At 44.7% G+C, this 17,097-nt stretch overlaps 1 protein-coding gene across 4 annotated transcripts in view; it reads right to left on the reverse strand.

Annotated features, from left to right (window-relative positions):
* Positions 1 to 6,098: 6,098 nt before the first annotated feature.
* GOLGA3 (golgin A3) overlaps positions 6,099 to 17,097 on the reverse strand; it is a 54,546-nt gene continuing 43,547 nt past the window's right edge. For 3 of the 4 annotated variants that reach the window (XM_087423532.1, XM_087423531.1, XM_087423533.1), the window contains 6 exons: positions 13,723 to 13,862; positions 12,912 to 13,044; positions 12,566 to 12,688; positions 11,613 to 11,777; positions 10,554 to 10,717; positions 6,099 to 9,901 (listed from right to left, as the gene is read on the reverse strand). In XM_087423532.1, the coding sequence (XP_087279658.1) occupies positions 9,682 to 9,901; positions 10,554 to 10,717; positions 11,613 to 11,777; positions 12,566 to 12,688; positions 12,912 to 13,044; positions 13,723 to 13,862 (945 nt within the window). In that variant the 3' untranslated portion in view covers positions 6,099 to 9,681. Of the gene's footprint in view, positions 9,902 to 10,553; positions 10,718 to 11,612; positions 11,778 to 12,565; positions 12,689 to 12,911; positions 13,045 to 13,722; positions 13,863 to 17,097 lie in introns of those variants that run through there. The other variant, XR_015549839.1, reaches the window with a different exon arrangement.

Below are 17,097 nucleotides of genomic sequence, written 5' to 3' on the forward strand. Positions count from 1 at the left end.
CACTCACCAGACCAGTTAAAATTAGAAGACTGACAACGTCAAATTTTGGTGAGGATGTGGAGGAATTTTGGAATTCTCATAGTCTGCTGGTGAGAGTGTAAAATGTTAACCACTTTGGAAAACAGTGAGGCAATTTCTTTTCAAGTTAAACAGACACCTCTCTCTGGCTTAGCATTGCGGCCCTAGGTATGAAAATGGAAGTCCACAGAATGTTTATAGCTTTATTTGTAATCGCCGCAAGCAGGAAACACCCAGGTGTTTGGATAAGAGGATAAACCCCAGATGAGAGGATAAACAAATGTGGAATCGTCATAGGATAATGCTGTGGTGGTATACTGTTCAGCAACAACATGGGTAAATCTGAAAACCATTCTAAGCAAAAGAACCCCCACACAAAAGTACATACTATAAGATTCCGTTTACAAGAGTCTCAAGAACAGGCAAAGCTTATGGGGGTAGAAATCAGAACAGGGTGCCTCGCAGTGGGGTGGTTAACTGGGAAGTGGCACGAGGGAACTTTTAGTGTGAAGGAGACGCTCTGCATCTTGCTTGGGTTGATAGTAACACAGGTGCACATTGGGTGACATTTGTCAGAACTCACCAAACTGTACACTTAAAAGCTATGCCTTTTTTAGTGTAAATTTTGTCTCCATTTAAAAAGAAAGAGTGCCTTATTAGAATGAAATCTTACCGTTTGTTGTTGTTTTTAATTACTAAGTACCCTGAGAACAGATCTCTGTCCCCAGCCGCTCTCCAGTTTTGACCTTTTTATGAATATGTGTCATTGTGGCGTGATGAGAGCACCAGGCTTTGGGTCAGTATCCTGTCTGCCTCCTACTTGCTAGGTAACTGGGTGAATTAATTTCCCTGTGCGTCAGTTTTCTCAGTGGTAAAATTGGGGCTATTAATCACACCTATCTCAGAAGTGAGGATTAGTATGTGCCAAGTCCTTGCTACAGAGTCACCACACAGTAAGGGCTTAATAAATGTTAGCTGTTATTACTGCTTTTATAGTTTAAATAACATAGAAACTTACATATATATATATATACACATGCCTTTAAGGGGTGGCAGGGTCCTTCCTCATCATGAGGGATTTTGTTATAGTAATCACAAACCCCAGTAGTTGAGAGAGGACTGATTTGAGAGATTGTGAACTGTGGTAGAGGCTGTTGCCGGCAGCATGCGTTCTCCATGTAATAATAGAAACTCCCAGCTGTGGCGGGACACGCTGCTGTCTAGCTAAGAGCCACATCCTGTGGCACAGTGACTAAGTGGAGGCAGTGGACAGTGGCGTTCGCAGCTAGTGACTTGCACCCTTGAACGAGGGCCTGCAGCGTGCCTGCCGTGTGGTCTTTCCTTTCCACTTGGGAAATACAGACAGGAGGCTGGGACCTGCAGCAGCTGTCCCAGGCCACAGACGGAAGCTGCACATTATGCAGAGAGAGAAGCCACTTTTGTCCTCAGCACCGTGAAGCTGCCACTTGGTCCTGTTTCTGTGCTTGGGCTGTTACTTGAAAGAGAAGCTTCTCTCATTTCAGCCACTGAATTTTGGGGTTTCTTTTAGCGGCTTCATTAGCCTAGTCAGTATCTTAATACCAGGATTTTCTGTGGAATCCAGCTAACAATAGGGATCCTATTATGTCTAGATCCTCACCACTATCTAATGCCATCTACACTCGATTAAACAAGACTGGAATAATCAAGGGGGAAGAAAAGGAAAACAGTTCCACTGTTAGGAAGCCAACCCTGTTGTTGGCCACTATTTACCTTTGAGGTGGAAATGAGAGCATTTGAGACGTAAATCCTTGCAAGGTAGAAATGGGTTTCCAACGAATGAACAGAAATTAAGCTTAAAAGAATTGATGGTCTTTTCTGAGAGGAGCAGGTTTGATCTAATTCCTAATTGTAGTTTGTCTAACTCCTACCCTAATCCCCAACTCCATTTTTGACACCAGATCACGAGAGAGCCAAGGGACCAAGTCAGCCCCAGTGATTGAGTGGGGAGGTCTACTTTTCACATGGATCTTGAATATCCTTCAACAAGAGAAGGAAAAGCATGTGGAGGTCCAGCCACATATGATGTTTCATAAAGTGGGACTCTAGTCAAGAGAGCAGCCCATACCAGGTGATTCAAGAGGGGACTGTAGTCCTGGGAGTGATAAGGGACAGCCACAGCAGGAAGCCACTGTGATCCTGGAGGAGGGCACAACAGAGCCCAGAGACAGAGAAGATGCAGCCATTGAGGAAGACTTGCTGGCAGGGGAGCCTGGAAATGTCATTTGCAGATTAGCAAAGGAGTTCTTCTCCACAAAAGTGTCAGGTTCTTGCAGAATTTTAAGAGATCTTCAATAAAGGGTAGATATTATTTACTCCTAATTCATAAATCTGCTCTATTAGCAGTGTTCTGTTTTGGTTGACTATATGTAGCCACCATTTCTACACCAAATTAGCAAGGAAAGAAATCTCCCAATTGGTGTTTGTTTACATGTCTCTAAAGTGACTGAAGTAGGCTAATTAAGGCTCATCTCTTCCATGGAATCCACTGAGTAGGGTAAGAGATACTGTCCTCCAGCCCTGGGTGCCCTATGATCTAATAGGAGAAATAGTGACTCTCCACAAATAACTATAATAAAAAGAAACACGATGCAAAATGGTATAAACTTAATTCCATATATGTAAATGCACACAGGGAAGGATCACTTTGAGTTGGGAATCAGGGAAGGATTTATAGAGAGACCAGCTGAGTTAGGTCTGTTTTCTGCTCACTGTCGCATCTCTAGGGGACAGCGGTGTGCTGGAGTTTCCTACCCCCTTCCCAGCTCCAATGACAGCACGTTGAGAGCTTTAGATCTGCCTTGGTGTGGGGGATGTTTACACCGAGGAACCATCAAATGCCACACACCAGGCTTCCCCCCCTGCAGAGCTGGTTTTGAACTCTTTCTGGGCATAGTGCTTGACATCCACAAACACTCAGACATCTGCTTACAGAATAAAGGCACAGGCGGCACAGGGCATGGGAAGTAGGCAGAATGTCCAGGCAAGGCGTGGGGCCCTCACGGCATGCCGTGGGCACTCACACTGGTCAGGAGGGGCTATGTCACGTTGCAGTAATAACCCCCAAGTCTCAGGAGGTATGGAGAACAAGGTTATTTCTTTTTGTTGTTTTCTTTCTTTGGTGAGGAAGATTGGCCATGAGCTAACGTCTCTGCCCATCTTACTCCATTTTGTATATGGGACGCCGCCACAGCACGGCTTGATAAGCAGCGCGTAGGTCTGCACCTGGGATCTGAACCTGTGGACCCCTGGCCGCCAAACCGGAGCACACGAACCTACCACTACACCCCCAGGCCGGCCCCACAAGGTTTTTGCTGGCTCTTACTTCCCGCCCATTGTGGGTCAGCCACTGGCACTTGCCTCACTCAGGTACTTTCTCGCTGACAGGCACCACCCTAGAGTGATGCTGTCTCCATGGTGGAGGGTTTTGCAGCAGCCCGTCAGTGCTCTGGCCTGGAAGGGACACATCCTGTGTGCTACCTCATTGGCTCAAGCTAGCCAAGCTTCCTGCTCCACAGTGTGCATCTGCCATCTCCCCGGAAGGTAGAGGAGGAAGAGTATTCGGTGGAGAGCGCTAATGATTACTGCAAAACTCAGTAATAGTTGCGTGGACTAAGAAAAGCTGGAGAGGTTGATTTGGGCCAGATTGTAGAGGGTTTGAAAGCCAAGCTGTGTGCACTGAACTTGATCCTGTGGAGTCAGTGGATCACTAGAATGAATGAGCAAATGTGTCCTTCAGACAGGAGTGGGAGGAGGACGATTCTGAAGGCCAAGAGACCATTACCAGCTGGCTCCATAACTAAGCCAGGTTTGAAGCTGGTGCAGAGAAAGAAGGGGCACAAAACGGAAACATGGAAGGAGCTGTGGGTGTGGGCTGGGCTGGGACAGCAACAGGAAGAATGTCGAGGATTGCAAACCTTGACGGATAGGAGACCAGAGTGACATAATAGCTTTCCACATAGAGAATTAAGTACTAGGAAAATCACTTTGAAATGTCCATCAGGTATTTAGAAATGCACATTTAGCACTCATTCCAAGCTCACATAGAAAATGAAGCGTCCTGGAGACCCTTTATAAACACTACTATCACTCTGTGGAGTTCTGACCCAGATTATGTGTAAAAAGCCCACGGTTCATTACCTCCGGTGATTCCCAGACCAAGTGAAGGGGAGCTGAGTAGATGAGAACCTCTAGGTGCTTCCTGAAGCCACCGCCCCCCCTTCCCCAGGTGCTGCCATGATCCACACACTTCAATCCAGCCCAGAAGCACGCTGTTTTGGAGGGACGTCACTGCCCTGCTTGAGGTGCCACCTCCAGCCTAGAGAGGAACCTGGACATGAGAAAGACCTGCCACAGGAGTCCTGCCCCACACCAAACAGGCAGACAAAGGGATCTGCAACACAGTTTAATATCTTCCCTTGTTTCCAGGAAAAAGATGTTGGCAAAGTATACTTTTTACCAGAATCTGCAACATTCATTGTCAAGTGAAAACATGCATAAAGGAAAGCAGGATTCCAGTGCTGCTCTGGTTTTAGAAGTTACTGGTGGCTGAGAACTCCTCATCTAGGAAAGGCTTGGAGACTCTTCGAACAGCTATCATGTTTATCCATCAAACTGGATCGCAGCAGCATAAATAACCCTATTTATATTTCCCACATAATCTGCCTGAGGTATGAGATTTCTCAGTGACCTGGTGATTTTTAAACACCAAGCCTCCCATCAGAGGTAAGTCCTCAGTTCTACACTCAACACACATTCCTGCCAGTACTCGCCACCCCTCTAAGCCAGGAAGCAGCTGCCCATAAAGCTGCAGCCAGACTATTCTAACACCCACTGTGTAACTATAAGAGGATGTAGCAAAGAATATCTCTTTGATGAAGGAGATACAGCTTAAAAAATAACCCCATCAACTCGTTAGTTCAGTGCCTGCAAACGTTTAGCAACGTTATAGATAAAAGTAAAAGGTTCAGATACATATAACTATAGGAAAAAAATCAGTGCATCCTCAATATTTCAGGAAGTTAAGGCCACAAAAGGAGGTGGTCAAGGAATCTTCATTTAGATCTGACCCTTGGCTATAGAAGCTAATAGAGTGGAGTCATAGGAAAAAAATGTGTAAATCCCACCACAAAATTACATCTGTGATCACTGGTTTACTCTTTTTCTGCATATATTTTTACCATGCTGAGTATTAGTAATATTGAACTGAAGGCTCTTTACATTTGGCTTACTCTTATTGATCAGAAATAAAGTACGGGGCCGGCCCCATGGCTTGGTGGTTAAGTGCGCGTGCTCCGCTACTGGCGGCCCGGGTTTGGATCCTAGGCGTGCACCAACGCACCGCTTCTCCGGCCATGCTGAGGCCGCGTCCCACATACAGCAACTGGAAGGATGTGCAACTATGACATACAACTGTATACTGGGGCTTTGGGGAACAAAAGGAGGAGGATTGACAATAGATGTCAGCTCAGAGCCGGTCTTCCTCAGCAAAAAGAGGAGGATTAGCATGGATGTTAGCTCAGGGCTGATCTTCCTCACAAAAAAAAAAAAAAGTATGGATGAAAAACTCAGGTGAAACTGGGGAGCCACAAAATTGAGACTTAGAGTTATGGTCCCTTTGCTGTCAATAAATGACGATCCGTAGAGGCCAGTGGCTGCATGGCGGCCCTCCAGTACAGGAAGCACATGTAGGTGCATGTCTACAGCCTCAGGAGCAGCTGCCATCCTTTTTTCTCAGTTTGCTCAGAAGTACATCCCCTGTTCCTATACATGCTTCCCTCCTTTGTAATTACTTGCATATGGCAACAAGTGAAGTGTGGGCTAATGAGGGAAGAAATAAGGGAGAGATGCTACTCTTCTGCTGTGGTCAAAAGCAACCACAAGAAGTTCGATTTCACAGCCCGTCTGAAACTTTGGCAGAACAGTAAAATTCTCTTTTAAGACAAGTATTTGAACAGAGTTTGTCACAACATGAGATAAAAGTTGCTCCAAAATATGACAATATAAATATTAAAATGAAGCCCCTCAATGAAATATGAAAATCTTTAACAAAAAATAGTTTATTGCACAAAATTTAAGGAATTCCCAAGCACGCTTAAATTTATAAAAAATCAACATGCTTTTTAAAGTTACAATTTGTTGTGCATGGCGACACCTTTCCCCTGAACAGCCCCAACCTGAGGACTCCCTTTTATGAGGAAACTTTTAATAGAAATGAATAACTTAAAACCACCGAGTTTTCTAGACCCTCTAAAACATTACCCTCAAGGATCCTATTATAACCTGAGACCACCATACAATGATGATGAAATGTGGATTCAGTGAACTTGTCTGAATAAGGCTCGGCATGTCTCAGACAACACAGCATTATTCACGTCACGGGGATCCTTGAGAAGGCTCCAGGACATGTCTCTTTCAGATACACTGGTCCCTTTCATTACTAGAAATCTTTACACATGACATTAAATTTTTGTTAAAAAAACAACTCCTGGAAGTAGGAATATATGTCGTGGTGACTTTGCAGGCCCATGGCTTTTGTGGTATACCTATACCAAAAAAAGTCTTTAAACTGAGAAAGAGTTTAATGAGAATCTTCCTACTGCAGTGTAGCACAGGCTGTCTTCCTAGCAGGCCCTGTCCTGTTACCTGGATCCCAGGCCAGAGTAAGAGCCAGTTTCACAGCCTGTCAAACACATGGCCTGTTATACCTTCCAAATAGTAGAACAGAGGTGTATAAATCTGTAAGATCCGTGGCATCTATCTGATGTGTACTGTGGAAAAATCAGTGATACACGTTGCAATAAGGTTTTTTTGGAACATAAGAAAAACAAGTAATGACATCATGAAGTGTCCAAGCCAACATTCTCTGCAGTGAAGACATGCCATACAGTATTCATCATACAAGATGGATAATATACACAAATATAATGCAATGGTGAGCCTGTTTTTATAAATACTCCAGACTTAACTGTTGTTTTCCATGAATAAATTCCTAATTTCCACTTCTGCCCAAAATAGAAGAATATTTCAAATGTTATTCACTGAAGAATCTAGTGCTGGGAGGTAGAAGTGCCAGTAAAGTCCCTTGGAGATAAAAAAAAAAAAAAAAACCCTCAACAAATCAAAAGCAGGCAATTTGAAAGTCCAGCTTCCTCTTTTGGGTGACTTGTTAAGGAAGCCTAAAGGTGATGTCAGCTTGAACACAAGACCCCAGACAGAGAACAGTGAGCCACACATGAAAGCTCGAGGAGCACAGTGGGCAGGGAGACAGCCAGAGAGCTGAAACCACAGACAGGCTGGGCGCTTGCGGAACTGAAAGATGGGGACTGACCACATGGGCACAAGATGATGACAGAAAACTAGAGGTGCTGCTGCTGAGGGCGTGCACACACATGCACATGGAGAGTAACTAAACAAAGGAAAAAGGGGTGAGGAACAGAGATTGGCTTTCACGTGATGGAGATATTCAAAATTAGTTTATCCTTTCCTAAGAGAAAAAATACATAGTGAACGGCATTCACTGGAAGACCTTCTATAAGCAAGGAGAGAGAAAGCAGCTACAGGATGAGGCTACGTGTTATTTCTTGGTTTTAAATTTAAACAGGATATTGCAGCCAAAATAAATAAGAATGTAAATTATCATTTTTCTTTTCTAATGGTACAAAAACAATTTTGTCAAAACCAATTACCGGGCCGGCTCCGTGGCTTAGCGGTTAAGTGCGCGCACTCTGATGCTGACGGCCCGGGTTCGGATCCCGGGAGCGCCCCGAGGCACCACTTCTCCGTCCAGCGCGAGGCCGGGTCCCACGTACAGCAACTAGAAGGATGTGAACCTATGACATACAACTATCTACTGGGGCTTTGGGGGGAAAAAACTGAATAAATAAAATCTTTAAAAAAAAAAAAAAAAAAAAACCAATTACCAATTTAAGATGAAAAGTAGGATGTAATTATAATGAAGATTTCAAGTATTATTTCAAGATTAACCCTGTACAAATGATATATGTATTTTAGAAGTTCCAAAACTTGCTAGGGAATTTTTTGAAACACTAAACATCTTTGAGGTTAATGCTACTTTAACCTTATCAATTAACCTTCTAACAGCATATTATAAGAAAACACAAACAGCTTAAAAATACCATACTGTTTTCTCCACAAAAGAGACACAAGTAATATATTGACACTAGTGTGTCTGGCCTGATCAGTAACACTTCAAAACTTCATCTTCAGACCAGCATCTGCACAGGAGGCCATGTGGACCCATTCTCTCTCTTCTCTAACTTCTAACAATAAATATTATTTTAGATTTTCTTAGCAAACTAGGAGGACAAACTTAAAACCTCAAATCTCACAGTCAGTCAGTTTCTGCAGCGTTGAAGTATTTCAGGTGGAAAAATGTATACAAGTAAATCTCACATACTCAGGGTGCCTGATTTCAAATAAGGCATTCTACTACGGAGAGCAGGGGAAACCTCAGCCGCCTTTCCTCAGAGTGCAGACCTGCCCCTTCTAGAAACCTCACTGCTCTCCAGATTAGAGGTTAAAGGACCTTCTAGGCCTTCTGAAGTCACCACTAAGAGTCCAGCTTGTCTTGATGACCACAAAGGCCCTGGTGAATGTTTTCATGTGGGGCACAGAGTGTGAGGCCTGGAGAAGCCTTGTTACCTGGGTTGGAGCCCTGCAGAGAGCTCCACCCTCTTCCTCCTCACCTTCTCTCCTCTCCTGTGGTCTCTCCCCGCACCTCACATGTCAGGTCAGTGCATGGTGACGTCAGCGTCACCATGCAGAAGGTGGGCATCCTTCTGGCTGCCAGGCCTGCCGGGAGGTCAGCTAAGGTGGGTGAGGCTGTGCAGGGCCAGGGGTCAGATGGGTGGGCATCGTGCACTTATGACAAAGAAAAGACCCTCAAAAAGAAAGTGAAATGAAAACAACAAAGAAGCCTCTCTATCTTAATAATATTTGGTTTTAGAAGGCAGAGTAAATAAAATAATTATATTTCTTAAAATATAATTTCCAACTGATGTCCCTAAATCCTACATGTACATTATTTCCTGACAGCAGATTTTCAAAAAGCAATCAATAAAAAGACAATTCGAGTCATTCTTAAATAATATGAGCATATACTTTTTAAAGATTAGATTATGATTTTCAGTATTTATATACACATCCTATGGTGGGATGGCTATTGAAAATAAAATAAAATAAAAACCAAAGGTGCAAATAAAGTTTCATTTCTGCGGGGAGGTAAAGCTATTACTGAACCAAAGAAGAATGTGAGAAACCAGACCCAGCCATGCCGGGTGTTTCCACCAGTGACCAGCTGGTTGGCGTTACCCTCAGAGAGCAGTGTCTACTGTCACTCGTAAGATACCTCCTCCGGCAAATAACCCTTCAGACACATTCAAAAATTTCTCACTGAGATCTAAACTAGGCTTTTAAGATTTGGTCATTTTGTGGGGAAAGCTAGTTGTGATCTGCAAATGACTATTTCTCTAATCCTTGCCTCTTGTTCTGTTATTTTGCTCCTTATAAAGGCAAACGCAGAAGTTAAATTTCATCTCTTAGAAAAACATAGAGCACAAGGTCAAATAAATAATATTGATAAGAGAATATTCCTCTGGGTAGTTACAAACACTTGGGGTTGGGATGCTCAGTGGCCACTGCTCCAAGCCCCTCTCTGGAGGCCCTGCTCTGGCCATGTCGTGCTGTGTCTCCCCTGGGGTTCGCATGATCCCCAGGGGGAGCGGGGCCAGTGGCAGGGTCCCCCTGAGTCCACGAGGACAGCGACTCATGCACGGTGACTGTATGAGCCTCCATCTGGCGCTGCAGGCTGTCCATCTCTTGCCTGGGGAGATAGGGGAGGCAAAGGAAGAAACACCAGTCAGACGAGAGCCAGAAAAGACACCGCTGCTTCCCCCAGAGGCAGGGCCATCACAGACGCCAATCCTAACAAGCTTGAACTAGACAGCAGTTTGCTCACACATCTGTGGTGCCTTCAGGGACCAACAGAACCTCTCAATTTGGACGAGCAACAATGATGCGGTCACAGAACTTAAGGGACTCTTGGCATTTTTCTCTGCACTGTGCAGAGGCCAACAGGCTGCGAGACTCCGCGCACAAGGGCCTCTGATCAGGGAGAATGTGGGAAAGACAGAGTCGAGGGTCACACATGGCTTCCACTCACAGGGTCAAAAAAGATGTCCCCATGTGGCCACACCCACCAAACGCTGGCCTCATGCTGATGGGTGCAAAAATCCAGTTTTGGGGTTTCTAAGGGCTCAGGTGGTCCTGGTGACTTAAGGGCTTCTCAGGGTCCTTTAGCTCTAGGCAATTCTCACCTTACAATGTGAATTGAGAGGCTGAGTGGCCCCAGTTAACACAGACCTGCTCAGCCTTTGCTAAGCATTCAATGCTGGCAATAGGAAAGATTCTTCAAGTTAAACATGCAATTTATTTTTAAATACTAAGTGAAATGGAGCACAGAACACAGATCATACTTCAGTTGCTGGAGACAGCTGTTGAGATTCTTGAGGGGCTCCTTGCTCACGGCAGGTGGGGGCCTCAGCAGCTCCTCCAGCAGCGAGGCTGGAACGGGGCAATCGGGGATCTTAACTGGCGTCACGGGGCTGGAAGAGGTGGCCTCGCCTTTCAGTTCCTTCCTCTGATTTGAAAAGCACAGTTAGCTCTCACTTGAGGTTGACACCACCGCCCCCTCCCCTAATCGGTCTCCACCATCATAAGAACTTTCAGAGGTGCCTCCCCAGCTCCACACAGGCCTTCCAGGAAGGCACGTCCCACGCGTCCTGTACCAGCAAGAGCCAGCAGGCACAGGGGTTCAAGAAATGCTGGCTGATAGAAAACTGTCTTCCTAATGCACATAATGGAGCACAAACAAGGCAGTCCGCTCCTCAGGAGGACAGAGCTGAATCCTAAAGGAGAACTCCCACGTGGGCTTCCATGAAAGACCAAGACCTTGACACTGAGTTTCCCTAAGAAATTAATTCAACTTTCCGACTCATAAGACTCCGCTTGCTAGGACTTCAAACTTTTTACAGAGATAGGCAAATGATGCTAAATAAACCTCTGAATCTGAGCAATTTCTTTGCACCTGGAAAATACTCATATAGACTGAGTAGGAAAACAAATGCCGGGTATGTAGACAATCTGAGCAGTGCTCATGATGGCAGCTGCAGGGGTCCCTGGGCCCCCAAGCCCATTCTGGCAGCTGCTGTGTGCTCACTGAGCTCACCAAGTGGGCTGGGGGCTCTTGTTACCACAAGCAAACGATGCCTTCATTTGGTTTATAAAGCATATTACAACAAAATGGCAACTGAATTCATGAAAAGCAAACATTCTGTTGGAAAAGGTACCAAAATAACAAGATTTGGCCTGTTGTCTGAGCAGAATACTCCATCATCATTTATTTTCACCCAATAGTTGCTCAATGTTGGTTAAATATAACTTTATGTCTGAATGACTAGAAAATCCACCAACCTCTTGCTCAAACAAATCGACAGTGAACCCAGTTAATCTGAAAAGGGCAGGGAGCCTGATACCGTCTTTGCTGCACTGCGTCGCAGGTCTAGCTGGAGCTGTTGGTTTTGTTGAAGTAGAGTCTTCATGTTGTTCTTCAGTTCCGACACTTTAGCTTGAAGCATAAACTTATCTTTCTGGGTCATGGACAGATCTTCCCGTACCATCTCCAACTCAGATTTGATATTCTAAGGGAAGTAAAGTCAGATTTTTAAAAGCTAAAAGATCCTCAACATACTGCTAAGATTCTTAGTTTGTATGTCACAATTCTAATGGGCTAAAAACAGAACCCTGATTTTTATGTGATGAAGCATGTGATGTGCTCGTCTCAGCACAACTTCCTCTCCAGTAGTCTAGACTGTGAAGCATCCAGTTATATTCATGTCCTCAGTGTTCTCACTGAAATTCCCATTTCAGACCTCTGCCAAGGAACCAGCAATATTCCCACATCTACATTCTACAATGAACCCCAAGAGTCATCTGTTTCAATTTCAAGGTCAGCTACTAGAATAAGCCTAACCATTACTAAGAAAGGACATAAATCAGTTCTAATTGTTACTCAAGCCATCCATTTACAAGGAGGAATCTTGGCAAGAGAGATGTTCCTGCTCCTTTCCTCAAGTATTCAAAACTGTACATTTTCTTTGTAGAGAAGTTTATCACAGATTAGTGAACTTTTCACATGTACTGTCTCATTTATTGGAGTTAATGAGATCCCATTCCTGATGCATTTCACATAGCTCAGCCCAGGGCATGGTCTCTGCTCAGCCTCCTTCAGCTGCATGACCTGAACTTCTTTCTGAAATGGGATTATGTCTGCAGAATGGTTTGGTGGGAGTATTCAATTCATCGAGAACTCCTGTTATGCACTTAACACACTGCCTGGCACAGTAACTGGACTAGGGTTATGATTATCAACTACCTTATGAAATGCTGCCTCTGACTTTCTGCCCCAGGGCCCTTGAAGAACAGATACCTGTAATAGCTGCTGTATTCCATCCAATTCTTTTTTACTCTGCTGTTCAGTCAAGTCCAGCTGCTGCTTCAAGGACTGGATTTCTCTCTCTTTCTGATCCACCTCCCATTTGAGATTTTCCATCTAGAGAGAAAAAGTCACATGACCAAAAGAATAGTAAGGTAGCTTTCTTGCACAATCAAGTTGCTCTAACTATATCTCTGTGTATTGTTTAATATCATACTTAGAAAAAATAAATATCCCTTTCCAAGCAGACAGGGAATGAAGGAATTGAATGTGTCAACTAGCACAGTGTAGCTCTGTAAACTCTGGTAACTGCAGATGTAAAGCCGCCTCAGCAGGTCACCTCTTGGTTTCCTACGGGCTGCTTGCTCAGCTGCTCGTCCAGCTGCTTCTGCAGGAGCTGAAGCTGGGTCCGGGCCTCTGCCAGCTCCACCTGGAACTGTGCTATTTCCTTGGAATGTTTCCCCTCCTGAATCCTAGCATAAAAACAAGGAAGAATGAAATTACAGCGTTCTTCCAACTTACCCTCCCACTCCTAAAATGTTATCAGTTGAATGCTATCCACCCTGGGTGAGACTCATAATGACAAAAACTCACAAACTGCTCACCTTGGGAAGAGACTGTTCTAGGAGCTTTGCAATGCACTGTCTTGACTGACCTTCACAAAACCATCCAAGGGAAAGGCTTTGTTAGCCCATTTTAAAGATCATGGTGGGAGGGAAAGTGCCACGGAGACCAATGCATGTGCAGTGCCCAACATGCATCCCCGCACATGTCCAACTTGAGGCTGCCCTAATTAGAGCCTACAGTGAGCCTCGGTGGTGGGGCACAGCCCTTGGGGAAAGTGTTCCTCACACTGGGGCTCTCTCTGTTCTCAACGTAGGACCAGTAAGGTGCAGAGTAGGGACAGCAGCACCGGGACTGAAATTTTACAGTTAACCTACAGGCTTCTTGAGACACGAATCAGATACTCTCCTTCTTAGATCTGCCTCTAGAGTACCCAGTGATTTGCTAGAACATAGGTTACCTTAACGTGGTGAATGTGCTAATCAGAGATGGAAGAGAAGAATCCTTATGAGGACATCTGGTGGCGCTGCTGCCGCCCACCCCAGAAGAAAGCGGGGACCCAGCCCTCTGCCCGCCTAGGCACTCACTGGAGACCATCAGCCTCTGCCTGCAGCTTCTGCACCAGGTGTTCCTTGGCCTGCAGCTCCTTCTTCACCTCGCTCAGCTCTAAGATGGCAGCCTTAAAGTGGCGGCGGTTATGCCCTGCTTCCGCCTTGGCAGCAGCAACCTAGAGGGAAGGGACCTGCACCATTGAAACAAAGGCAAGAGCGACACAGAGCGCCCAGTGTGGCGTCCACGCCGGGGAGCCCTGCCTAGTCCCACTCATGTCCCAGTGCTCTGCAGACTTCTCTTCCAAAGCTTTTCAAGTTCCCCAGAAAGAATCAAAGTACCTAACATATGCTTGCAACACAATACACCTACTAGCTCCTGCTGAATGAACAAACGTTCAAGATTTTCTGGGTCTAAACTGTTTTTATAGTGTTTTTCAAGTATATCTGCATATTTTTTATTAAATTTATTCATAGTTCATGTATTTTGAGAGGACTCTCTTCCATCATACCATCTAACTGTAATTAAGCTATTGATTTTTGTCCATTTATGATGTAACTTGCCTTTTCATAGATAACAATAGTTTCTCTCAAGGTTTCTGAGGAGATAAGCAAATTCTGAGAATATAACAAAATTTTCCATTTTCTTTTCCAATAACTTAGTTTTCTTGTCTAATTGCACTAGCAAGCACTTCATTTAAAAAAAGTTTAAAAAAAGTTTAATGAAAATATAATATATAACAGAGGAATATAGAAAGAACTCTTATAAGTAAGTTTAAAAAAAAACTTCCAGGAGAAGAATTACCAGTGATTGTTACTAGGTAGAGATTTGAGATGATCTGTACTTTAATCTTCATGCACTTTCTTTTTTCTTACTACCATCTACTATTTTTACCATCAGGACAATCAGACTAAATGCATTTAGAGAAATAAATAAGCACCATTCACAATTACTGCCTTTAAAAGAAAGAAATTAGGGCCGGCTCCGTGTCTTAGCGGTTAAGTGCATGCGCTCTGATGCTGGCGGCCCCGGTTCGGATCCCGGGAGCGCCCCGAGGCACCACTTCTCCGTCCAACGTGAGGCCGAGTCCCACGTACAGCAACTAGAAGGATGTGAACCTATGACATACAACTATCTACTGGGGCTTTGGGGGGAAAAAACTGAATAAATAAAATCTTTAAAAGAAAGAAATCAAGTCACATATACATCATTTTCCCACAGAACTTTTAGTTATGAATTTCCTAGTTATAACTTCTTTAGGGTGGGAATAAAATTAGTAAGTGATATGTGAGCACAGAGCAAAAGCTCAGAAGGTGGGGAACAGGGAAGCAGAGAGTGTAGCTGACCCAGCTCAGAGCTGTCAGATCCGCAGCAGCTCTTCACAAGGACTCAACATCGACTGCAGACGAGGCAGATGTGAGCCAAGAACAAGCCGGTAATGGTTCACATTAAAAATTCTTATCATGTCTTAAAACTACTTCTCTTATTTTTTTCTTTAAATTTTATTTATTTATGTTTTCCCCCAAAGCCCCAGTAGATAGTTGTATGTCATAGCTGCACATCCTTCTAGTTGCTGTATGTGGGACGCGGCCTCAGCATGGCCGGAGAAGCGGTGTGTTGGTGCACGCCAGGATCCGAACCCGGGCTGCCAGTAGCGGAGTGTGCACACTTAACTGCTAAGCCATGGGGCCGGCCCTACTTCTCTTTTAAAAGAATGTTTTCCTGTGTCACCCAAGAAATGAAGAACAATTTTTCTATCCCTATTACTTCATCACAGAGAAACTTTTAAAGGATGTGGCAAAACCTAAGTCATGCACACCCTTGCACACACGTGCACGCAGCAAACATGTCCTGAGCATCTGCTCAGTCCAGCCCTGGGGACGTGAGAGTAAATGAGCCACAGCCCTTGCCCCAGGAGGCTTACATTCTCTGCAGCCGGCTGAGTGGGTCTGCTTCTGTGGGTCGGGGAGCGTGCACAGGGTAGGACCGTGTTGACAGGGTGTGTGGGCCTGTGGGTAGTGAGGCTTGTCAGCTGCAGCACACTTATGCTTCTCAAACAGCCACATAGGGGACTGGCCCCACCTTCCAACGCCTGAAACAACTGTGTGCTGCCACACCTAGGCTGGCCCCGCCCAGCAGCACTCCTGAGAGGTCTGACAACAGCCTTGCAGGCCGGAGGTCTACAGCAATTGTGAGCCCCTGAGCCTAGCAACGAGCCATGCTAGGGGCCTACTCACTTAACAGAAAAACTGCAGCAGGAATGTGCTATTAGACCTTGCAGCAAACTGTACCGGGGCTCCCCATGCCCAATAAAGTGACTGAAGGGACCACAGCAGCCACATGTGGCTGATCATTACAACCAGCCAGCCAGGAGGGCAGCCTAGCCTCCCCGTGCACCTGCAGTACAAGCAACTCTGCCACAACAGAAGGACACATGTAGCCTACACAGGGGACACGCCTGGACCATTTGGAACTGGTGACCGAGAGGGAAGCACACTGCTGGGCCTCATAAGGCATCTCTTACATAAGGCCACTTCTCCAAAACCAGGAGATGTAGCTGATCTGCCTAAAACATAGATATAAGCACAGAGAAAGAGGCAAAATGAGGAGACAAAGGAATATGTTCCAAATAAGGGAACAGGACAAATCCTCAGAAAAAGAACTAAATGAAACAGAGGTAAACAATCTATCTGATAAAGAGTACAAACTAATACTCATAAGGATGCTCGACAATCTCAGGAGAAGAATGAATGAATTCAGTGAGAACTTCAACAAAGAATTGGAAAATATAAAAAAGAACCAATCAGAAACGAAGAATACCATACTGGAAATGAAAAATTCACTAGAGGGATTCAGTTGGAGAGTAGATGATACAGAACGGATCAGTGAGCTGGACTAGAGGAAATCACCCAAGCTGAACAGATAAAAGAAAAAAGAATTAAAAACAACGAGGACAGTCTAAGGGACCTCTGGGACAACATCAAGTGCACTACCATCCGTGTTATAGGTGTCACAGAAGAAGAGAGGACAAAGGGGCAGAGAATCTATTTGAAGAAATAACAGCTGAAGACGTTCCTAAGGAAGGAAACAGACATCCAGGTACAGGAAGCACAGAAAGCACCAAACAAGATAAACCCAAAGAGGCCCACACCAAGATATAGTATAATTAAAATGTCCAGAATTAAAGAGAGAATCCTAAAAGCTGCAAGAGAAAGGCAACAAGTTACATACAAAGGAAACCCCATAAGGCTATCAACTGACTTCTCAGCAGAAACCTTACAGGCTAGAAGGGAGTGGCACGATATATTTAAAGCACTAAAAGGAAAAAACCTACAGCCAAGAATACTCTACAGGCAAGGTTATCATTCAGAGTGGAAGGAGAGATAAAGAGTTTTCCAGACAAGCAAAAACTA

Source organism: Ceratotherium simum, chromosome 35 (assembly GCF_057802395.1).
Source record: "Ceratotherium simum simum isolate JZ-2026a chromosome 35, ASM5780239v1, whole genome shotgun sequence".
Lineage (NCBI taxonomy): Eukaryota > Metazoa > Chordata > Mammalia > Perissodactyla > Rhinocerotidae > Ceratotherium > Ceratotherium simum.